The 25,085-nt window shown below is 50.0% G+C and overlaps 1 protein-coding gene across 1 annotated transcript in view; it reads right to left on the bottom strand.

Annotated features, from left to right (window-relative positions):
- Positions 1 to 579: 579 nt before the first annotated feature.
- PAPSS2 (3'-phosphoadenosine 5'-phosphosulfate synthase 2) overlaps positions 580 to 25,085 on the bottom strand; it is a 42,002-nt gene continuing 17,496 nt past the window's right edge. Inside the window, 11 exon segments of the mRNA XM_005430286.2 lie at positions 580 to 2,694; positions 3,597 to 3,826; positions 5,967 to 6,235; positions 6,787 to 6,922; positions 8,089 to 8,294; positions 13,307 to 13,418; positions 14,043 to 14,156; positions 14,276 to 14,394; positions 14,658 to 14,898; positions 15,474 to 15,619; positions 17,026 to 17,131. Of these exon segments, the coding sequence (XP_005430343.1) occupies positions 2,553 to 2,694; positions 3,597 to 3,826; positions 5,967 to 6,235; positions 6,787 to 6,922; positions 8,089 to 8,294; positions 13,307 to 13,418; positions 14,043 to 14,156; positions 14,276 to 14,394; positions 14,658 to 14,898; positions 15,474 to 15,619; positions 17,026 to 17,131 (1,821 nt within the window). The 3' untranslated portion in view covers positions 580 to 2,552.

Below are 25,085 nucleotides of genomic sequence, written 5' to 3'. Positions count from 1 at the left end.
GCAGGCAGGTCTTAATTGGCTTTAATTGAGTGTGAAGTGTGTCCTCAGGGGGTTAACGTCACCCCGAGGGAGGGCACGGCAGCAGGACAAACCCGGGGACAGCCCCCGGTCACTGCCTGAGCCCTCATCTCCTGCTGGTGTCTCCAAAAGCCCAGCTCTGGGCACTGCTGGCCGGAGCTGCCCTTCCCTGCTGCCCAAAACTCATCGGGGGCTGGCTGGAGAGGCACAAGGACTTATTTCTGATTGCTCCTGGGGGCACTTTCTGCAGCTGGAGTGCAATTCCCACTTCTCCAGGAACTCTCCCACACTTGTCCACTCTTGCTGCTGCTGTGAGAGTCCTTGTTGAAGCACAAACCCTCTGGCAGCTTCCCCAAAAGGCTGAGGGTTTGGGACGTGGCTGCTTTCATCCCATGGCTCCAGAGGCTTGGTCCAGCCCTCAGCACCTGATCCTGCCTCTCTGAAGGGGGAAAGAGCCCAATTCCTCTCTCACATCTCCAGGGACAAGCTCAAGCTCAAGCACAGCATTGCTGAGGCAGCCTCCAGCAAAGCTCCACCCAAAAATCACCAAGTGGCAGCTACTTACACATATAAATATTTATTTGTACTAAAAGTGAGTGTTTCATAGAGTATCAAGTTCAGAATATATTAAATCATGAGATGCATCGGCTGAGGTACAAATTCCAGTCTCATGTCTTTAATAAATAGACTATAAACCCCCCAGTCCACGTGCTTTAATCAGAGGTAATCAGGACACTACTCTGGTTTAAAATGACAACACAACATCTGTGTTTTGCTGTGACCACCTGGATTTACTGGGGAGGACAGGATTATTTCATGATGAGCAGCAACAGTGCTGTTTCACTTCTTAAAAATCCTAAATGGGAATGACACTTTTGGGAATGTCACTTTTGGGGCCTGGCTGGCTGAGGCTGGTGCTGGTGCTCTGGCAGCTCCCACAGAGGCTGCAGCATTTGCCTTGGGGTGAAACACAGATTTCCTCCAAATGCTTAAGAAAAAGACTTAAAAAGCCACCCAAAAAGCCCTTTTTCAAGGGTATTTTCCAGTCATAGATGAAGGCTTGGGCAGTGTGCCCTGGCCACAGCAGAGCAGGTCGTAGCTCATGTTACCAAGCAAGAGCAGGCTGGTTTTACTGAGCGTGGATCCAGCTGGAACTCAAACAGGAGCACAAGAAGAGAGGAACGCTCATTCCCATTCCTTGGGAACATCCCGGTGGCTCCTCGGGCCGCTGCTGAACACGGCCAGGTGCAAAAACCCCGGAGTGAGGCTGCAATGACCGAGCGCTGCTTGTTCTGCTCTGCTGCCACTGCAGAGCTGGGGCAGCGGGGGGGACCAGCCCCGGCCCTGGGCTCCCGGCAGTGCCCCAGGCTGTCCTGTCGCTGTTTGCCACTGCTCTGTCACCTCGGAGGCTCCTGCGAGCCATCGGGAAAGCCTCAGGCGGGGCATTGCCGAAGTCCGTGCCGGCGCGAGGGTGGGGAAGGCGACAATGTCCGCGGTGACTTTCCACAGCCAGGCTGGGGCAGCACCGGGCTCTCGGCTCAGCAGCAGCAGCAGCAGCACCACACAGGGCTGGGGGTGCCAAGGGTTTCCTGCCATCCTCGGGCTGTCCCCTGCCATCCTCGGGCTGTCCCCATCCGCAGACACGGAATCAATCAGGTCACCGGCACCCACACAGCTGTGGACGGGGGCAGGAGCTGCAGCCTCTCCCAGCCGATCTCCAGACCCACCTGGTGCTGTGACTTTGCTGTTTTGTCTCGGATTTGCCTTTGGGGTGGGAGGAGTGCGGGCAGAGGGAAGGGGGATCCCATCCTGCCACCTGGGAGGACACCTGGAAGCACAGTGCCAGCATCCCTGACTTCTCCTTGCTGTGCAGCTTTCTCAGGGATCTCAGGGTCTATGGTGCCTCCCAGGAGAGGCTCCCCAGCTGGGCTGTGAGTGCAGGGAAGGATCCCTGTGCCAGGGATCACCATGGCACATCCTCACAGGCAGATAACCTGGAGCAACAGGAATGCTCAGCCAAGCATTTGTTTGACCAAAGAGGTCAAGCAGGAGGAAGGAAGGAAGCAGTGAGGAGTTGGCTCAGCCACAAAGAACTGGAGGTGGTCACAGCTGATCTTAAAAAAAGTCCTTTTTAAAAAAAGAGGCATTAAAAAGATTCTGCTGTTAATTAGCACAAACTGTCTAAGGCACAAGGTGGAAAGGCACTTCTTCATCTCTGCTCCAGGCAGGGCACAGGCAGGATTTATCCTGGTCCCCTCTGCACTGGCAGCTGCTGAGTGGCCCTGGCAGCACCACTGCACATCCTGGTGCCAGCTGGGAACAAAGGGCCTGCTCCCCATCCCTTCCACTCCACGGGGACACTCCCAGCAGCTTCAGGGAGAGGAGGATCAGGCTGAAAGTATTTCTGATTGGTAAAAAACACTCTGACCCAGGTAGGAAAACCCCAGGGTCATGCCAAGTGATCTGTGTCACAGGGAATCAATCGATCATTGCTCACTATTAATACAGGCATTTCTAGGAAGGAGGAGGAGGAGTTAGTTCTTATTTTCCAGTGACTGGTAGTAGGTGGTGAGGACTTTCCAGGCTTTGGGGGCCATGAAGCCATCTGGGGGGTTTTCCCCTTCCCGAGCGAGCTTCCTCATGCGTGTTCCTGAGATGAAGTCAAAGTCATCGTGCCTGTGTGAAACAGAGACGGGTGACATCAGCTCAGCTGGCCCATGTCACCATGATATTTTCTGAAAAACCCTCTTTGCTCAGGATTTTTCTCCTGAGAAGCTGAGAAACCTCAGAAAAGAATGAAAACAGTAATTATCTGATTGCTCTGGAAAGTGGCCTGGACATTGTTTACCAATAGGTGAATGTTTGATTGGTTCCATGTGAATTGTTTTTAATGAATGGCCAATCACAGCCAGCTGTGTCGGACTGAGGAGTCAGTCACGAGCTTTCATTAGCATTCTTGTTAAGCCTCCTGATGTATCTTTTCTTTTTCTATGGTATAGTTTTAGTATGGCATTCGAACCAATCAAACATTCACCTGTTGGTAAACAGTGTCCAGACCACATTCCAAATAATATAATATAATATAATGTAACATAATATAACATAATATATAATATTAATTTAAAACAATTCACATGGAAACAATCAAACATTCACCTGTTGGTAAACAATGTCCAGACCACATTCCAAATATATATCATATCAATCATATCATATCCTATCATATCATAATAAATTGGCCTTCTGAGAACTTGGGAGTCAGATTCTCATCTCTTCCCTCCCCCTGGGGACCCTCACAAACCCCACAGGCCCAAGTCACCCCCAGGGCTCCTCATCCCAGAGGAGCTGCAGTGTCCACAACACTTCCCAGTTGCAGGAGTCTGCCTTCCTACAGTCTCTCAGCCCCCAGCCTGTGCTGCTTGTCCTCCCTGGTGGCACCTTTAGCTTCACGTGACACCTCTTGGTGGAACACACAGGTGCCTTTCCCACGTTGTGCCCCCATTCCTCTCCTTGGGGACTTTTCCCTGTCCCCAAAAAGCCACGACCCCACGCTGTGAAGAAACCACGGCTGCCTTTACCTTTTGGGGTCGTAGAAATCCATGGCTCTCTTGAGCTTGTTGTAGGCAGCCACTCGGAAGGGGAGGATCTCCACGGAGGTGAGCCCGGGGGCCATGCTCAGCACCTTCCCGCCGTGCGTGGGCTCGTACAGGTCCTGCCTGGTGTCGGGGTGCGGCATTCCCGCCGGGTCGCGCCCCACGATGTAGAAGTTGGCCCCTGCCACCATCCGGGCCCGGCAGTGCCACTGCACCTGCAGGGAGGGGACACAGGGACTGAGGGATGGGCACAGGGAGGCCCTGGGGAACCACGGTGTGAAAAATGCGTGTTTGGTGATTGGCTGCTCGCAAATATTCAAATGAATGGTGTATGTTGTGAAAAACGCCAATCGCTTGTTTTTAAAATTTTAAAAGTTTAATGGTAATAAAATGTTATTAAAATAGTAATACAATTAGAGTAATAATAATTCGGACAATTTGGATTAGGACAATATGAAAGAATAAGAACAAAGAGTTACAGACAGTCCGGGTACCTCTTTCTGGGCAAAATAAGCCCGAAAAAGGACTCACGTTAACAGAGGATTAACCCTTAAAAGCAACAGCCTGTTGCATATTCCTACACCTCATCCATGATGCATAAATTCCATTCAAACACAGGATTCTGTCTGGTCATCGTCAACTTCTTCCTGCTAATCCTAATCTCCAATCCTGAGCGAGGTGGGAAGAAGTTTGTTTCTTCTGATAAGAGGGCAATAAATTCTTTTTCTCTGAAACATTTTGGTGTCCTGTGACTGCTATCTCGGTGTGAGTCCTTTCCTTAGCAAAAACGTATCCTATATAGCATAGTTTCTATTTTAACATTTTGTGATAACCTAAAACTATATTTGCCACACTAATTAAGAGAATTAATACAGCATAAGTTTCTAACATAACACATATAATATTCATTTTAATATTTGCAAAAAGCCAATCATAAAATACATGCATTTTTCACATGTGTGTTGTGTTAGAAAATTATGCTGTATTAATTTTCTCAAGTAGTGTGTAAAATATAGTTTTAGGTTATAACATAATGTTAGAATAGAAGCTATGTATGTGGGATATTGTTTTAAAGAAAGGAATGAGGTGCTTGCACCAGGTAGCAGCCACAGGACACCTAAATCTTTCAGAGAAAGAGAATTTATTGCTGCATTATCAGAAAAAACGAACTTCTTCCTGCCTCGCTCAGCCCTGAAGACTCAGTCAGGATTCGGAGGAAGAAGCTGACACTGACCAGACAGAATCCTGTGTTTGAATGGAATTTATGCATCATGGATGAGGTGTATGAATATGCAACAGGCTGTTGCTTTTAAGGGTTAATCCTCTGTTAACGTGGGGCCTTTTTCGGGCTTATTTTGCCCAGAAAAAAAGTACCTGGACTGTCTGTAACTCTTTGTTTCTATTGTCTCATATTGTCCTAATCCAAATTGTCCAAATTTTTATTACTCTAATTATATTGCTATTTTTATAACCATTTTATTACTATTAAACTTTTAAAATTTTAAAAACAAGTGACTGGCGTTTTTCACACAGGCAGGGAGAGGGAATTGGGCTGGTGAAATAGGAGTCTCCTCGAGCCAGGTCTCATAAGCTCTTGGAGATCTATTTCACACCCAAGATAGCTCAGCTACCTCAGAAGGCATAAAATCAGCAGGATGTCTTCTGTGGTAGTGTTGAGAACAAAAAGGTTTTAATAAAAGGCAAAATAACAAAACTCTGTAAAGAGAAAAACCCAGCCAGGTGCCAGAGGTTCTTGCTCCTGGTAAAACACCTCACAAAAGCAATTTGTTTCTTTGTTCTCTTCTTTTTCTAGAGAATTGCTCAGGCAGGACTTTTTGGCTCCTGTCCAATCCTTAAGTTTGAGGTGAAGCCCCCCAGATTCTATGAGGTGTCTTTTCACCTAATTGAGGAGAGAAACTTCTGGGCTTATTTCCTTTTTGAGGGGACAAAGGACAGTTTTGTCACTCCATCAACAAGGGGCACATTCCTATAGGCTGGGTCAGTTTGAATTTTTGGTGTGCCAAGGTGGTGATGCCCAGCACACAGAGGGGGAGGTTCAGCATCTGCCCCTTTCATCCCACTGATTTAGGGACACAAGGGGTTTCAAATGAACATCCCTGCCCACCAGAAGAAGGTGAAGCCTGTTTGTATCCCTTCTCCCCAGCCCAGGAAAGGATGGATGGGAGCAGAGTTCTCTGGGAAGATGCTGCAGCAGCAAGCACAAGCAAACCACACAGGGAGCAGAGTGAGGACACAGCTCCAGCCTCTTCCTGGGGTTTTCCAGGCAGGCTGTGAGCACAACCCCATGGACAGGCTGTCTGCCTTGCCCTGCTGGGCAGCCAAGAGCTGCCTTACCTCCGTGGGGCCGGCGTAGAGCATGGGAGAGGGGAAGATGGCCACGATGGTGGACTTGGGGTCCAGGACCTGCTCCTCCAGCACGGCGGCGTGCTGCTTCATGCGCCACTCCAGGGGGACATCGTCATCCTTGGTCCAGCCCCCCAGGGGGTGCAGCAGCAGCACGGGGTTCTTGTAGCCCCTCTCGAGGAGCTGGCGCCGCGTGTCCTGCATCAGCAGCGCGTGCCCGTTGTGCACGGGATTGCGCAGCTGGAAGGCGAAAACGGCGTCTGCAAGGGAAAGGTCAGGGGGTCACTGGGGTCACTGCCACACTCTGGGCTTCCACAGGGCCAGGAGAGACCTGTGTGTGCCCTGTGTGCCATGACAGAGCTGTGTGTGTCTGATCTCAGCCATGACAGACCTGTGTGTGCCCTGTGTGCCATGACAGACCTGTTGAGTGTCCCTCTAACCCAAACCATTCTGGGATTCTATGGGACAGAGAGCTGGGAGGAGACACCTGAGCTGTGCCCCAGGTGTGAAGGCCAAGAATGTCAGTGCGGAGAGGATCTGACCTGCCAGGGGGGATATGAGCAGGATCCCAGCCCTGAGAGCAGCCCACTGGGGACAGAGCCCATCACAAGCACTGCCCTAACCAAGGAGCCCTGTGCCACCTGTGCCATGCCCTGAGTCCCCTTTACTGCCCACTCCCCCAAAGAGCCCCATTTTGGGAGCATCCAGAAGCCACCTGGAAGTGCTGTGAGCTTGAGAAAACATCATGGATCACACCAAGGTCTGGTGGAGCACGAAGAGCCCTGGCACTGGTGTAAGCCAGGGCACTCACCAGCATTCATTTCCCTGAACTTCTGCTTGAGAGCCAGCGGGGTCAGGCGGTACTGGTCCAGCCCATCGTTCCATTTGATCTTCTCCAGGACCTGCAGGTCTCCACCAACCAGCCAGTCTCCACTCTCCATCACCATCTGGGAATTACACACACCTTCAGTGCAAAGGGGACAGCACACTCCTCCTTCTCCCAGCCTCCTGAGAAAAGTGTGAGGCTCAACCCCGTTGTAGGATGACCTTCCCTTCTCTCAGGTGGAAAACATCATTGCAGTGACCATGTGAACAAATGCCCTGGGCAGCAAAACCTCACCAAGTGGGGCAGCAGCCACCCAGTCTCCACCCAGCTGGGTGCTGGGCTCCCCTCTGGCAGCCAGCAGTCTACAGGAAGGCACAAGATCTTCCTCTACCTCCCCCTTTGCTTTCCTGCTGGGAATACACAGGTGTAATGAGCCTGTTGCAAGGCACACACCTGCTGCTGATTAATTAAACCAGGCATTTTAAGGGAGAGGAAAGAACTACCACAGCCGTAGCCCTTTTTAGGCAGAAAGCTCAAGTCACTGTGGGGAACCCAGAGCTCTCCCTTTCCCAGGGACAATGCTCCTTGTACTGCCACAGACTAAGGGGGAAGAGAGAAGCTGCAAAAACACACCAACCCTGCTGGCTGCCTGTAAGGAAAAGCCAAAAAAATCAGTCCTGCCTGCTCAGGATGGGCTGGTTCCCAGCAAAGAGCTGGACTGGAAGCTCATTGCCCTCAAAACCTTGGCAAAGTTCACTTCTCCATCCCCTGGCCATGTTTCACCGCCCCAGGCCGTGCTTCCTGTGGCAGGGAGCGGTGGGACGCACCTGTGTTGTATTGCACTAAACAGTTATTTAGTTATTTGCACTGGTTGTTTGGTAATTTGCACTGTTCACATGATTTGTATTCTATCATCACATGGTCTTCCTCTTTCCCCCCTTAGCCTCAGTTTTGGCGACCTCTTCCTGGTTTGCCACTCCTCACTTGTATCACATTGCCCCCTTCCTCCGCCCCCCTTCCCCTCAGCTCAAAATCCCACTGGGAGAAGACCATTCTCTCTTTTTTCCACCTGGGGAGTCACCTGGATGACCTGGTGCTCTCCAATCTAGGAAATAAAATAGGATTTAGTCCGCACGTGGAGCGCCTCTTGTCCTACGTAAGATGGTGTGGGCTGGGCCCACAGCTAGCCGGATTGGAGCCAGGCACAATTTCTCACAGCTGGCACCCAAAACCTTGGAAGAATTCACTTCTCCATGCCCTGGGCAGGTTTCAGCCCCGAGGACCCACCTGGATGTGCGGGTGCCGTGGGCAGGTGGTGCCCCAGACGCGGGCGCAGCGCTCCTCCTTCCTGTGCGCGAAGAACTCGGGGCGGCGCAGCACGGCCACCCGGCGGCCCTGGAAGCTGAGCGCCAGCGCCGCGCTGCCCTCCAGCCGCTGCTTGTCCTCTGCTGACAGGGGCAGCACGATGGGCACGCTCAGGTTCACCACGCCATCTGCCCAGAGACACAGAGAGAAGGGGTTCAGCACCCTGCAGCTCATCCTGCACTGACAGGGGCAGCACGATGGGCACGCTCAGGTTCACCACGCCATCTGCCCAGAGACACAGAGAGGGGCTCAGCACCCTGCAGTGTAGCAGGCCCTGGTTCTGCAAGGGCCCCATGGCGTGCAGAAGCCTAAAGATAGGAAATGCCAAGTCATGGTGAATGGGCTAGAACGACCCTTTTCCGCCTTTTGGGACCCTTGTTTATCTCTCTGTAACCCTATAGGTCACTTTCCTTTAACCCTTGCCATTGGACCATTTCTGATCCCCCTGTGCCCTGTATAAAGGGCTGTTTTAGCCCAGTTCTGGTAGAAGAGCTGTCACTGGAACCCTTCTCAGAAGATTCAATAAAGACATTGCTGTGGAACTCCAAACAGCCTTCTCCTCTCTCTCCCTGTGTCTGCCTGCCTAGGCACCTAGCAAGCTGAAGGGCTGAAATTGCAATGAGCTGATAATCACTGAAGAGCTGATCTCACTTAAGCTTGCTAAGGTTGCCTGTGGCTGAGAACTGCTTGGGAACTCGGACAGTCTGTCCCGGAGAGGACTGAGCTATCTGGGCCCTTCAGCCTGCTGGGGACACCCTGAACCCAGCAAAGGCAGATTTGCTGCAGCTGCTGCTCATCCTGCACTAACAAGGACAGCACGATGGGCACGCTCAGGTTCACCACACCGTCTGCCCAGAGACACAGAGAGGGGCTCAGCACCCTGCAGCCACTATGTGTCCTGTAGGATGTCCTGATGCAGCTTTATGGTGCTGAATTGTATCCTCCGTTTAGCCCAGAAGTAAGTTTTGCACCTTTAAGATTAGTTCTGACAGCAAAAGGAGGAGAAAAGGAGTGTGGAGTTTGTTATCACAAACTGCGCTTGCTCCCTGCATCCTCTCCTTGACTGTGTGATTGTATTTGCTGGGAATGTCCCAGGTATCATTCGTGATGAATGATGAATCTGACTCCATGTTCTCAGAAGGCTAATTTATTACTTTATGATACTATATTCTATTAAAGAATACTACACTATACTAAAGAATACAGAAAATATACTTACTAAAATGCTAAAAAGATAATAATGAAAACTCATTACTCTTTCCAGAGTCCTGACATGGCTTGGCCCCAATTGGCCAAAGAGTGAAAACAACTCACAGCAGAATCCATGAAACAATCACCTGTGGGTAAACAATCTCCAAACACATTCCACATGTGAGCACAACACAGGAGAAGCAAATGAGATAAGAATTGTTTTCCTTTTTCTCTGAGGCTTCTCAGCTTCTCAGGAGAGAAATCCTGAGTGAAGGGATTTTATCAGAGAATGTGAATGCCACAACTGTGCTGTCTGCAGCATGGACAGACGGCAGGACAGAGCTCTCCTTTGCTTTTAGTTAGTTTTTAGCTAGCTGAGGCAGAATATTTCCCTGGACTGTGGGTTTTCTTTTTCTTGGAACTAATCCTGGGTGAAGGGATTTTATCAGAGAATGTGAATGCCACAACTGTGCTGTCTGCAGCATGGACAGACGGCAGGACAGAGCTCTCCTTTGCTTTTAGTTAGTTTTTAGCTAGCTGAGGCAGAATATTTCCCTGGACTGTGGGTTTTCTTTTTCTTGGAACTGTTTAAACCTGCTCTGGACTGAAAACCAGAAGAGCACCACCTGTGGCCCACTGGGCTGGGCATGGGCCATGGTATTTCCAGCACCAGAGGGACTGATAAGAGACTGATAAGGGACTGATAAGGGACTGAGTGAGCCGAGCCACAGCCCACAGAGGGGAATTTCTGAGTTTGCCATCTCTTCAGAACAGCGAGAGGTTCAGTTGTTTAATATTGATCATTTTTTGTGCTGCTGGATTCTTTGCCTGTTAAATGAACAGTTTTTTCCACTTTTCTCCAAGGAAATATTTTCCTGAACCAGCTGGGGGAGGGCTGCTTGAATTTGCTTTCTAGAGGAACCCCTTGGGAGGTTTCTCCCAAGTTTGCCCTAAACCAGGACACAGGGACACCAGCAGCACCATGGGGATGCTCAAAACCCTTGAAGGGGAGGTGTTGAACACCCTCCTGTGTGGACAAGAATTTTAACCAGCCCAGGGAATGCAGGAAACAGAGGTTTTCATGGAAGATCAGTCATTGCAGCAGTTTTCTCTGCACTGCTAACAACTGGGATGTTAGCAGAATATAAAAGCTCCTTATCTAAGGGCCAGAGGTGTCTCCAGGATACCTGGAGCATCTCATTAATTCCTGCACTCTCCCTTGCCCTGGTTCTTCTTCATTAGCTGCTTGTGAAGGTGAAACATTTAAATGTGCTCGCAAAATGCAGCCCTGGATAAACTGAAAAATTTTAACGTGCTTGGAAAATGCCTTCTCCTCCAGGGGAATCACCTCTGTGGAGATGGCTCCAGGCTGGTGTTCCCTGGAGCACCCCATTCCCTGCACACCTCCTGGGCTGCCTCTTCCACCACACTCAGTTTTAATTTGGGTTTTTTTTCTTGTTCGGGTTTTTTCTGGCTATCTCTATATTGCTACTCCTCCTCCTCTACATCCCTGCACTGCCCATGTTTAATCTGTTTCCTGTGTGAGTCTGTAAGTGCACATCTAGTTTCTAATTTCAGTGTTGTCTCTACATAGCTTGAAATCATGTTGGTTTTAACCCAACCCTCCCAATTTCCAAGTGTTCCACTGAGGTCCTCCCACTTCTCCTTGGATATTTGGATATTAACAATATTCCAATGTTAATACAGGAGAATCAGTCTCTTCAATGGATTTCCAGTCACAAACAAATCACTGATTCAATTTATTCTGATCCGACTGAAATCAGGTTGGACCCTTGAGAGTCTTAATTTGAGGATTTTGGCTATGATATAGATTTTTACTTTAATTTTATGAAAATATTTGCATTTACTTTAAATTCACGACTGGCTATCATTCATCTGCCAGGCAGCAATTTCAATGAATAATCATAATTATATTCATATGGGATCTAATCAATATCAACTTCATACATTTAAATCATATTAATAATGATCAGTCAATTAAGCCAGCACAGGAAAAAAAAAATAAAGCTTCACTATGAAACCAACAAATGCTGCTGAAAGTGAGGATCTTCAGGCTCCATTTCCAAATGCAGGATGGAGAGGTAACAAAAGATCACTCCAGTGCAGGTAATTACAAAATTACACAACTGGGATCTTTGTGCAGACTGGTCCGTGGGACACTGGGTGTGTCAGAACTGCCTGGATCATAAATGGGCCATGGCTGTAATAATTTCATAGTAATTTTAAGGGGTTTTTTTTTGGTAAATCTCAAAAAATTATAGTCAAAAAGAATCTCAATTGAGGTAATTTGTGCAGAGCCTGAGAACAGTTCCATACATACCAGCTCCCAAGCGCCTCTTTCCTGGGAGAACACAAACATAATTAAGATAATTAACACTCAGGGGCACGTTACAGAAACCATTTCAAGACTCAAAGCACTTAAAAGCTCCTGCTGGCATGGCCATGGTCCTACCACAGCCTCACAGTGTGATCCAACACCTCCAGTGTCACTGTCACCCCTGTGACAGAGTCACGGGCCGCTGTGCATTGCTGCAGGTCCATCCCCTTCCTGGTGGCCCTACACAAAGCACGTCACCCACCTGCTGGGGCATCCAGGAGGGATGTGCTGCTTGAACAAGTGTCCCCAAAAACCCACAGGAGCTGCCCAGACCATCAGCCAGCCCAGGGCACGATGGCTCTGGGAAGAGGAGGCTCACGCCTCTCCTTGGCAGTGCCACACCAGTGAGATGGAACCCTCCACCACTTCCCAAAGCTTCTCCAGGAGCAGCTGGTGTTCTCTCTCCCACTCAGATGTCACCCTGAGGGCCTGACCACACTGATGCTGAGTTTGGAGAGCCCTGTGGAGACAGGATCTCCAGATGCTGCTGCCCTCTGCTACCCAGAGCTCGCTCTGGAGAGCCCATCCCCCTGCAAAGCCTCCTGGCCTTTGTCCCTGCTCCCCACAGAGCTCTACAAACCCTGAGCACCTGCCCACAGAGCTCAGAGGAGATGTGCTCAGGGATGTTGGCAAGTTTTGGGGGGCACCCCAAAACCAGATACACTCTGGGTTGAGCCTCCAGCACAAAGTACGGGGCTCTGGAGCAACGTGGCCATCCCAGGGCACTCCGTGACCTCCCCAGGCACAACAGGCAGCTCAAAGACCACAGAGGAGGCTCTGATAACAGGGACATGTGCTTCTGAATGCTGTTTGCACACTGGGCAGGAGGTGAAAGGCTATGGTGTGTCTGGGAGCAGGGCCCCCACACAGACACTCCTACAGTGCAAAGTGAGCAGTCCTGAGCTTTGTGCCCAAATCTGAGCAACAGCAGCAAATCTCTGCCCTGTGAGACCACAGGATTGTCCAGAAGGCAGGCAAGGCTCCAAGGGACTTGCTCGCCCACATCCCTGAAGGCAGAAATCACTGCCAGGTCTACAAACCCCAACATGAGCACCCCATGTGCAGGTGAAGTCACAGCAAGAGCATCCACAGCTGAGAAATGGGGTGGAAACATCTGTGCCCCAGTCCCAGCTGTGGATGGGCATCACCTGAGCCCTCTTTGCCTCTTCCAGGGATGAAGCACCTCTAGCAGGCTGCTAATGCATAGATCAATCAGATTTACTTCAAGCTAACATGCTGAAGAAGCAGGGAAATGGGGTGGGGGGGGCAAAACCAGGCTCTGCTCCTGTTTCCAAGAAGCAGCTGCCTTCTCCTCCCACCTCCAGCTGAGCCTGGCAGCCTCCCTGCTTCCTTGGCCTTGGGTTTGCATCTCTATTTACACCCTGGTCCAGCCAAGCTCGACAAGAGCCACACAACAACTCCTGGAAGGTTTGAGCAGCACCATGAGAGATGTCAGAGCTGTGAGCCAGGGCTGTGGCCACAGCACGGTGACCTTGGCCACCTTCAGGAGTGTGCCACAAGGCAGGACAGGAGGACACAGGGGATCCATACCGTTGAGCAGGGTGCCAAAGTGCAGCACTTGCAGGTACTCAGCCTCCCTCATGAATCCTGTCAGAGGAGTGGCCCAGCCTTCGCTCAGCACCTGCACCCACTGCAGATCCAGCTGCAAAACAAACCCAAAGGGGTCACACTCCTGTCACACTCAGAGATTGCTTTTCCTTCCCTTCTGCTGAAACAGCATTTTCATTTTGTTTTGCTTCAAATACAGGACATTCATAAGGAGGAGAAAGACATGGGGGATGTAGCTCAGGGCTTTTAAAGCCAGACTCACACAGTTTCACAACACAACTTAGAATCCCAGACTGGTTTGGGTTGGAAGGGACCTTAAAGCCCATCCAGTGCCACCCCCTGCCATGGGCAGGGACACCTTCCACTCTCCCAGGCTGCTGCAAGCCCCATCCAGCCTGGCCTTGGGCACTGCCAGGGATCCAGGGGCAGCCACAGCTGCTCTGGGCACCCTGTGCCAGGGTCTCCCCATATCCCCCAAACTCTGCCCTCTGGCAGCTTGAACTTGTGGGGCTGTATGAACACAGCAGAGGAGACTGACACCCTGCAGCACACATGGCAGAAAATGGCTGAGCACCAGGATGCCACCTCAGCTCACCATAAACCACAGCCACAAAAAGTCAGGGCCATCAGAAGAACACAGGCCCCTCTGGCAACATCCTCCTGGAAGCTCCCACCCTTGGAGCAGCTGAGTAGTGTCAGAAGCTGTGTGTGACAATACCTTAGTGATCTCCAGTGCTGGCAGCTTCTCTGCCTCAGCCCGGACACTGCTGAGTTTATCCTCAGGCACAAAGAGCTCCAGAACATCCTTGACTGAGCCCTGGGGCACGATGTTCTGAAAGACAGAGACAGGCAGCACTTGTAACACGCTGGTTTTTACAGGCACACCAAAAAGGCAGTGTCCCAAAGCAGGGTTCCAAAGCTGCCAGTGATGGTGACACAAAAGTGACCCACCTGTGCCTGCAGGAGCTCCACGACCTGCTGGATGCACTCAGACACCGATGCAACGTTTGTTTTCAGCACCAGCTCAGGAGCTTCGGGTTTCTCGTACTCTGAGTCAATGCCCGTGAATCCTACGGACAATTAACCCCCAAATTAAATTTATTTAATGGAATAATCAGTGCCTTAGAGCCAAGAACACTATACAAACAACCAGGGGGCATTCAACCATGCTGGGTACAACAAGTGACACTCATGACAGTAAGATTAGGGGAACAGGATCCTCTTGTGCACTACAAAAGGCCTTTAGACACCCACCCCTATTGCAGCACTGCCAGGACACGGCATCCAAAGCTTTGGAAAGCAAAAGGCAAAATAAAATCTCACTCCTCCATACCTTTGATCTCTCCAGCTCTTGCCTTTTTGTACAGGCCCTTCACATCTCTGCTTTCACAAATATTTAGAGGAGCATCTACAAAGATTTCAAAGAAAGGAAGTCCAGCTGCCTCGTGAATTTTCCGTGCATTTAGACGATCCTGTTAGAAGAAAGATGGGAAAAATCTGAATTGCAGCAAAAAAACTTCCCTGGATTTTGACACAGGTAGATCAATCTTTCTTATAGATTTAGTCAATGTACACTAGTTCTAATAAGGGTTTTTAATCTCACTTCCCTCCTTTTCTTTAAAGATATTTTTAAAAAAATTGTCAAAATCTACAACTTTGATCGGTTTTCATCTTTTCCCATGCAAAACCTCAAGACTTTTTCATTAGGCAGGACAGCAGAACTTTAGATTGTGAATAATTATCTGCCCTGTGTGAAAATGGTCAGATCTGATGATCTCAGAGGTCTTTTCCAATCAGTGATTCCTTGATTCTATGAAAAAAGGAACTGCTTGCATCACCCTGATAACAGCAGCTACGGAAGTGAAAATCGCAGTCAAATCTTCAAAAAAGCAGTAAGAGGTCTAGAACAGGCTGCTGCCTCTATGACTCTTTTCTGAGAAGCTAATAGCAGGGAGATCATAAGCTTCTCTTAGCTTTTCATCAGTGTGCAGCACTGAATTTATCCAGCGAGGCCGCTGCCCTCCAAACACTGACCGCGCGCGGTTGTGTGTCAGCGGCGTTCTACCAAGCATTTGTGACTTTAGGAAACCCTCTCCATAAACCATCCTCATCATCTGAGGTGAAGCTGAGAAGAGAGCAGGATCTTCACACCCTTACCCTGGGCCGAGAGGCCCAGGTTCTTGTCCAAGCCGTGCCGCACGTTGTCACCATCCAGGGAGTAGCAGGGGATGCCATGAGCCACCAGGTACTCCTCCAGAGCAAAGCCAATGGTTGTCTTGCCAGCTCCAGAAAGGCCTGGGGGAGGCAGAAGAGTGAGGGGTCAGGTTTGAGGTCAAGAGAGTGAAAACGAGTGACCCCGGTGGCCAAACTCCTTCTGTCTGAAGTTCCCTACCTCATTCCTTCCTAAAAGAAGTTGGATTTGTCCTTCACAGATGAAGGATGAACCTTCACAGGTGAACCTTCACCTTTTCAACCCTTATTATGTGACATAATTGCCCTGAGAAAAGCATCTACAGCCCAACCTCTGGAGGGGTCTAACCCAGCAGTGCGTCTTGCTGGGCCGTGCTGGGTTCCAGGAAGCAGGGGAGGTTTGAAAGGATGCTGCTTCCTCCAGGTCTCTCCTCATCTTCCTCTTCCTCCCCCTGCTCCCACTGTCAAGAGCCAGCTGCTCTCCCATTTCAAACCCAAGGAGAAGCTCTTGCAGCAACCATGTGGAGTAGGACAGGCTCCAGCAGCAAAGAGACCTCATCACCTCCTTCTCCAGGTATGCATTTCAAAGAATAATCATCAGCCAGATGAGCTCAAACCTTTCAGACACAAGATTTCTGAGTAATACTCAAAAAAGGAAGGAAATTGCCTTGGGTTAGGCTTTTGGCTTCAGAAACTATATAAAAGCGGATTGGGCACTTCAACACTGAGGAGAAGAACAGAACAGAAATGTGCTTTAATGCAGCAGCTACAACCTAAGGTGACAGGAAGGCAAATCAGAATGGCTTTACAAATCCTTCCAAGCATGTCCTTCAACATCCTCCAGCAGCCAAAGAAAATGCCAATATTTAACAAGCAAAGGAACAACTGGACAACTAGCAAAAGCCAGACTTGTCTAAATATTAGAAATGAGAAATTCAATTGTCCTTTCTGGCATCCCCTAATCTCCAAACAATGAGTTTATACTTCAAGGCAGAAGAGAAGGGCAACAAAACAAATGTAAGGGATTGCTCCCAGCATGACTCTGTGGCTGGGAGTGTTTATTCTCCAGACAAGGTGACTGCCTCGTGCTGCCTCAAACCCAGCAGACCTACATGTCCCAATGAACTTCCCACCGCTCCTGAATGAAAACATCCGCTTTTCGGACAATCCCGGGTACGTTCCACTGCCAAAGACTGGCTGGACTGGAGCCAAGGCTTCCTCAGCTACACACTTGGGAACAACAAGTGCTACCCCCAGGGCCTCTGACATGTTCAAAGGAGCCTGAGAGCAGCTGGGAAATCCATAAAAACATTAGTTCTGGGCAGCAGCTGCCAGGGAGAACATCTTGCTGCGCCAGCACCGCGTGTCTGCGTTTCCCACGTGGAGATGTTTTGCAATTCCTGGCTCGCAGGGAACGCTGACGTTTCCTGCAGATCCCAAATCCCCACCTGGCAGCCACACTCATGGAGTTTCACAGGTGAGGCCAGGCTTTCACAGCCTGGCAAAAATACCTGTGAGCCAGACCGTGCAGCCTCGGAATCCTCCCCTGGTGCCGACCACTTGTCCTCTCTTGCTCCTGCTGACATGGTGGGCTTGGTAAACCACATTGGTGGATCCCTGAGAAAACAGAGCAGAACAAAGCACTTCTGTTACCTCTGCTGCTCTCAGGGCAAAAGGAAATCTCTGCTGGGACAAACAGATGGGAGAGAAATGCAAATTCATTAATGAGGTAGCATGGAGCGGTGGTTCACATGGTGAACTTTGGTGCATTGGTGTGAGTGGGATTTCTGTCTCAGCAGCACAGATTCATTTTTGGAGGCTCTCTGCCTCTGCCCAGGGTGTTTCTGGCAGTGATGCCTTCGTGCCAGCAGGGAGAAGGCGACTCTGCCAGGTGACTGATCCCCCTGCAGGCAGGCAGGACACAGAGACACCCTCCCTGCCTTCTCAACAGTTTCAAACACAGACAGCCTCAGCTATTATTTTAATCAGGCTTGCAAAACAAGAGTGACTTCAGGTGCTAATTTACTGGCTGTGTAACACAAGAACTGCAGCTGGGGCAGGAGCAGCCCCAAGCTGGACACACATGGGATGGGAGGCAGAGGAAACAACCCCTGATGTGTCCATGTGCATTCCCAAGCACAACACTGAGCCAGAGGCCTGAATTTTGGTGCTTCCTAATTCTGATGCTTCCTAACCTTGATGACACCAGAGTATCCACAGAGCTGCAGGTGAAACAGCCTGGCTGTGCCCTGCAGCTCCAGCAACAGCACCTCCACAAGGAATGTTGCACATGAAATATCCGCAAGACGTTGTTCATTGTGAGGATGAGGTTCCCAACAGAGGCACACAAGGGGAAGAACAAGGAGGGAACAAGGATATTAATATATCCTGGATACATATGCAGAGAGAGAAGAGAAGGTTGTAGGAGACATCATAGAACTTTCCAGTATCTGAAGGAGCCTATGGGAAGCTGGAAAGGGACTGTTCATCAGAGTGACAGGACAAAGGGAATGGGTTCAGACTGAAATTGAGGTTGGTTATACAGAAGAAATCCTTCCCGGTGAGGTTGGGGAGTGGTGCCCAGAGCAGCTGTGGCTGCTCCTGGATCCCTGGCAGTCTCCAAGGCCAGGCTGGATGGGGCTTGGAGCAGCCTGGGATGTTTGAAGGTGTCCCTGTCCATGGCAGGGGGTGGAACTGGATGGCTTTAAGGTCCCTTCCAACACAAACCATTCTGTGCTTCTATAAAAAACCCAAAACATCTCTAGACCTGCCCCTGAAAAGGTGAGTGAATGCTCCACATCCTATGACTCAGAGAATAAAAGATAAATAGCTCAAGACTTGGTTTCTGTGGTTTGTTCTGTTTTGTTGCTTTTTGTGGGCTTTTTTTTGTGGGGGGGGTTGTCAAAAGTTTGACCATTTTGACTCTCAAAGGTGAGACAGCAGCACCAGGGATGAATTTTCTCCCATCCCCAGGAGTTCAGGCTGTGTCCCACAGGAGATGAGCCACGATAACGTCCGTGCCTGGGGAAGATGCAGGATCTGGCACATTCCTACATGGCTGATGTAAGGAGATTGTTCTAAGTACAGGGTGCTGTGCCATAAACCTGCCCTGGGTGAGCATCTCAGAGCTGTTATTTTGCACACTGGCACCTTTGGGAGCTTGAGAAAGCACCAGTGAGGGCATTTCTGCATTTCAGCAGCACTGTCACACCTCTCCCACCTGCTGGGAGCTCCAGATGGTACCAAATCCCTCAGGTTTTTCTGCTCTCTTCATTAACTTCCCAGGAAACTCTTCCCAACCCTGAGCAATTGGATGGCTTGGCTGGGAGCTTGCTTAGCTAGGAATGGGAATGACCAGCTCTCCACCTCATCATCCACCAGCTAGGAATGGTTTGGGAAGCCAGAGCTGAAGTGTGGTGGAAAGGAGTGAAGGCACCAGGAAAACTGATCATTAATGGCGTGACAGCAAATCCTGGAGAGATTTTGCCTAGGAACAGCACATCCTGCAAGATGGTTGGGGGGCAGAGACAAGCAGTGGAGGGGGTTTAATCAGATGCAGGGCTGTCCTGCTCATTTGATTCTTGGGGTTTTAACCCTGTCACCGCAAATCAAACATATTTAAGTAGATAATTCAATCATCACCACAACATCAACACTTGGATGTTGGGCCTTAAAGCAGGGACAATTTAGGACGCTGGTAAGCATGTCATGGAATAGTCTGGGTCAAGGGAATGAGGTTTGGGAGAGGAACTTCTGACTTATAATTCAGCCCCAAACAAGGCAATAAATGTCCCAGCAGCAGCATGTCCAAAGAAGGGCTGTGCATCCCCTGCCAGACAGATGGTTAAAGATGACACTGCCACACTCTCCCCATTCCTTGGAAATCTGCTCTTTGGCCCTGTCTGGATGAGCTCAGTGCTCAGCCCACCCTGCCTTACCTCATCCAGGAAATGAGAAAAAAAACAAACATGTCGCTCCAAACCTTGGGCTGAGGCTGCAGCAGAGCAAGAAACCAAACCCTAACTCAGTTTTTGGTCTCCTCTCCTACTGAGCCCTTCCATGAGGTTGGCAAACAGGGGGACACCAAGATCTTTAGGATCAGCCTTGACTGAGCTGCCTGTCAAGGGTCTCTTGGCTTAGTTTCCCAAGGGAAGAAGCTTTCCCCAAGATGCTGCCCTGCTGTGTGAAAGCAGGTTGCAGCCAGAGGCAGGAGATTTTCCTGAGATGTGGCCTCTGAGAGAGGAGAATCTTGCTGGAAATCAGGAACCACCAGTGTCCTGCGCTCTGAGAGCCACCATTGCTCAATTCATGGCATCCCAAGGAGTGACCTCAGCTCCTCCTGAGGTAATTGGCCTTGGAAAGGAGGAGCTGTGCTTGCCCACATAAATTATGTGTGACTACTCAAGGAGATCTTATCAGGGAGCATCTTCTCCTCTCAGCTGACAGTTAAAAGCACGAGGTCTGTGGGGCCTCTCCCAGACATCACTGATGCTTGTTGGAAGCAGAACCACTGCACATTTAATAGAAAATGCACCAGACAAGAAACATTTCTAATCATAGATCTATGGAGGTGTTAAGGCTGGGAAAGACCTTTAAGATTATCAAGACCTCTAAGATCATCAAGACCAACAATCAACCCAGCACCACCCCTGTGTTCACCACTAAACCATGTCCTCAAGGGCCACATCCACATGTTTTTTGAACACTTCCAGGGATGGTGATTTCACCACTTCCCTGAGCAGCCCATTCCAATGTTCTACAACCCTTCCCACGAGAAAAGTTTCCTAATATCCAATCTAAGCTTCCCCTGGCACAACTTGGGGCTGTTTTCTCTCATCCTGTCCCTGTTCTCTGGGAGCACAGCCTGAGCCCTGCAGGCTCTTCCCCCTCCTGGCAGGGAGTTGTGCAGAGCCACAAGGTCCCTCCTGAGCCTCCTTTGCTCCAGGCTGAGCCCCTTGCCAGCTCCCTCAACCTCTCCTGGGGCTCCAGCCCCTTCCCAGCTCCCTGAGCTGCTCCTCATCAGAACCCCTCCCCAGCTCTGTTGCCCTTTTGGGTTTAGGGTTGTCCCAACAAAATTTTGCCATCTCCCAGTAGGATTTCAAGAATAAACTCTGGTCCTTAGGGCAGCACCTCCTCCTGCCCCCACTACCCCAGTTCTCTAACCAGCACCTCCATGGCTGCATCATGAGTGGGAGCAAGGAAAGAACCAACTGCAAGTGCCATGTTCCACAGCTGAGGGGTGGAAATGAAGGACAGATGGGAGCTGAGCAGGACATTTGAGAGATGCCCTAAGTGCACACAATGCCCTTGCTCAGCCACCCAGAGAAGGCAGAGCTCTGTGATGCTGCAGAAGGAGATGAGGCACCAGAAAGCCACAGTAGCCCATGTCCTTATGGTGCCCTCAACTCACCCCTGCCTGCTGCAGCTGGCACAGACACAGGTCTGGAAGCTGTCCAGGAGCTGCACTCATGGCAGGCTGCAGCAGCATCCTGCTCTGGAGAGGGATTTCATTTCTCACTCCCAAAATCATGCTGAGGCTGAGCAGCCCCGTGCTCACTCAGCACCAGCACCAGCATCCAGCTGGCAGAGCTCAGAGCCCCAGGGAAACCCTGACCCAACAGCCAGGGCAGGGTCAGGACTCCCCCAGCTGCCTTTTTATTTACAGGGCAAGCTCACAGCACCAGGAATATGATTCATTTTTTTCCAGTCAAGCGTTTCACACACACCCTATTTTGGTACAGCAGCCTGGACACGTCTGCAGGAAGGAAAAATTAGAGCTCAATAAAAATAGACGCTTTTGAAATGTTTGCAGCTGATCCTATTTGCAAATGGTAGAATGGGCTTTTAAAATGATAGAATGATCAAGCAAGCCTCCACTTTCACAGGCAAGCAGTGGGATCAAGCACATGGAGGGATTATTGGGGTGTCCTGTGCAGGGTCAGGAATTGGACTTGATGATCCTTGTGGGTCCCTTCCAGCCCAGGAGATTCTGTGATTCTGAGTTTGAAGTCAAACACTTCCCTAAGCCTCAGGAGAGTGAGCTACTCTATCATTAAAAAAACCCTCCCAACTCCTGCCAGCATACTAAAAACAACAAAAAATGAAAATGTGTTCCTACCAGTAGCATTTGCAACATAAAAACTACTAACTAAATTTATCAAAATTTTCCTTAAAAAATTAATTTCTTTTACCAGGGCTGCTGTGGCAAAAAAAGTGATACTGTATCCATGAGCAACCAGAGGGGAAAACCTCCTGTAAAAGAGGCATTTGCTGAAGAAGAGCAAAACTGATACTCCAAAGAAAAGGAGGAAGAGAGGGAAAACGGGGGTTTTGTCTGTGGAACCAGAGATTTGATTACAATCATGCTGAAGAACAATGAGAAACCTTGGCATCTCTCACACTCTAGCTAAGCTCCTGTAACCCAAAACCTATGGACTTTCCCCAGATATTCATTTACTGCACTAAGGCAGAAAATGCTTCCAACTCAGCCCCATTCTTTCCCAAGGGAAAACCCCAGCAAGGAGGAGTTACCCTGGGAATTTTGCCTGTTTAACCCCTCAGGATGCGGCCCCAGATGGGGAAGCGGGACCTTGAAGCATCTTTTGTATTGCCCACCACCTTCCCACTGCTCCCATGCTGGTATCCCCACTGTGCCACCACCTTCCTGGTGTCCCTGCTGTGCCACCAGCTCCCTGCTCCCCTGTGCTGTCCCCCTGTCCCCAGGCTCAGTCTCCTTTCCCAGCACCAGGAACTGTGTTTTCTCTCCAGGCTGAGCTGGGCAGTGACACTGCCGTGTTCCCCCAGCCCTGCAGAGGCTGAGGGGCTGCCAGCCCCCCCAGTTCCAGGCAGGATGCTGGGCTGGGATCCCTTTCTGCAGCCTGTGCTCTGAATAAAGCCCAGCAGGCTCAGGCTCTCCTTGGCACTCTCTGCCTGTTCCTTTGGCATCACCCCCAGGGCCCTGCCAGGAACGTAGCACACAAAACCTTAAGGAGAGCAGCAGAGCCATCCCAGTGCCCCAAAACAAGCAGCCTTTCAGCCTGGAGACAGACAGCTGCAGATGCCAAACCTCACCAACACAAGGTTTTCAAGCTGCTGTTAAGCTGAAGCCGTGTTTTCTTAAGCCACAAGAATTTCTGAGACCTTATTTGCTGATGGCAGCTCAAATATTTTTCTCTTGGCATAAATTCACACAGCTTGGGTTGTCACAATCAAGTTTTATACAACACTGGCACACAAAAAAAGAGAAGAAAATCAACAAAATCAGGCTCATGTTCTAGTGACTTCCCAAATCAGATGCTGATTTCCACACTGTGAGTCCAAATCAGCAGCTGGGGACTGAAATCTGCCTCTCTGAGGGCTCCCAGCTCAGGCGTTTCCTTATCTTGGAATGAAGTGATGTCACTGCTCTCATTTCCTCGATGCAGAAAAGCTAGTGACTCATCCTGTGCTCCTGCATTTTTGGGATAAACTTGTAAGGCCAGGACAGATGTTATAAAAACAAATCTCCCCGTTTTCATTCCTGAAATCTCAAGGGACAGCTGCAGGGACAAGAAATATTTAACAAACAAAGCATTTTGTCAAAAAGAACAATTTAAACACGAAACCCCTCCATGGTGGCCCAAAGTTGAATATTCAGAGCAGTTCTGCTAAATGATCTCCCCCAGCTGAACCCACCTGAGCAGCTGGGCCCCTGCTCCTTTTGCAAGCAATGGGTTGGACATTGCAGAAGAACTTGCCTTGGTTTGATGCCTGCCAGGAAAACCACCCAGAACACAGGACCCTGCTTCTCTGCCTTCTCCTGGAGAAAAAGACCTGGCTACAGAAATGGGAAACTGAGTATCAGTCCCTCAGACTGCAGGAACAAGAGGAAAAGAGGGCAAAGGTACAGATTCTGACTACACATTAACTTCAGTATCAAAAGGATTTCCAGGTAGGAATTGTATCCACATGTAAAAAAAAAATTTCCCCCCCTGAATATGAGATTCAGGAATTTAATTTGGTAAATATGGCACTGTACATGTCCCACCTCCTGCCATGGCAGGACAGGCACCCTAAACCTGAGAACAGGTCTCAATGATATGGGGATAAGACACCCCCTTTTACCATGCCCAGCATATCCCTCTCAGGAAAGAAATCCTCAGCCTTTAGAGAAGCTCCAGGGCTTTCACAAGCAGCAGGAGCTACAGAGGATCTGTGTTTCAAGCAGCTTCATCAGGTTTTAAAATGCAGCTATTTCTGATCCCAGGGCAGGGAACGGAGCTGGGGAAGGGGCTGGAGCCCCAGGAGGGGCTGAGGGAGCTGGCAAGGGGCTCAGCCTGGAGCAAAGGAGGCTCAGGGGGACCTTGTGGCTCTGCACAACTCCCTGCCAGGAGGGGACAGCCAGGGGGGGTCGGGCTGTGCTGCCAGGGAACAGGGACAGGACAAGGGGAAAGGGCCTCAAGCTGGGCCAGGGGAGGCTCAGCTTGGCCAGCAGGTTGTCCTTGTTCCCCTCATCTGTCTCAGCAGTTGGTCCTGTGAGGCTCCCTGCTCTGAGGTTGATCAGGAAGGCTGCAGAGCACTGGGATTTTTGGTTGCCACCAGTGACTACAGCTCCATCTTGGCAGGAACTGCGCTCAATGGGTAACTCATGATTTAGTGGGAAAGGCTGTCCCAAGCTCCTGTGCAATTCTAGGATCTGATTCTTTATAGATCACTGAACAATTCACAATTCCCACCTATTTTTAGTGTCCCAAGAAAAGGGAAAAGATTAAAACTGAGGATGACCCTTAAAAATTAGCAGATCCTGTTATTTCTTTGCTTTCTAGTGGAAAGGAGGTGTAAAGACTTCTTTTGGCAAATATTTTTAGGATGCTGGCTAATTGATGTGATACTGTTTTAATGGAAAACCAGTTATTAGTGAGGATGTGGACTTGGAAAAAAAATGTGCAATGAAATGGGCACAGCTGGGACTCCATGGGCTGGCAGGGATTTTCCAGCCTCAATAATTCTGTGATTCTGTAAAAGAACTCATTCTTCTGTGAGGCTTCTCCTATGCAGGACTTGAAGAAAGGGCAAAGCTGGACTCCAGCCCAGGCTGGTGGGCTCAGTGTGTGGTGGCCACACGGTGCCTCTCCCTGCCTCAGGCTGGATGCCCAGCCTTGAACCTGCTCTCTGTGCCCCATGTGCCTGACTTTGTGGGGTCAGTGGCCACTTGCAGGCCACAGGACACCTCTGTCCACCTCAGCACCTTTTTTAGGGTTTTCAAAGTGCAAAAGCAGCAGCAGGAAGGAGCTCAGGGGAGCTCAGCCAGAAGCACCACACAGGACACAGTTAAATGGGGGAACTTTGCCTGACGGGCCAAAAGTTCGCTAGGCTGGAAAAAAAACATGATGATGAATTCATGGAAGGAAAGTTCATCAAGGACTATCAGGAGGAAAGGCACAGCCTCTGATATCTCAGGCTGTAAATCAGTGGAGAGGGGGACAATGAACTGGGGTCCCAGCCATAAACTCATTCCTGGCTGCCACTGGGAACGACAGATAAGGCCAGACTTCCCCTCACTCAGCACCTCTCAGTCCCCCCAGAATTCCTG

Source organism: Geospiza fortis, unplaced genomic scaffold (genome assembly GCF_000277835.1).
Source record: "Geospiza fortis unplaced genomic scaffold, GeoFor_1.0 scaffold89, whole genome shotgun sequence".
Taxonomy (NCBI): Eukaryota; Metazoa; Chordata; class Aves; order Passeriformes; family Thraupidae; genus Geospiza; species Geospiza fortis.
The sequence above is the reverse complement of the archived record's forward strand: the minus strand, read 5'-3'. Positions and strand labels throughout refer to the sequence as shown.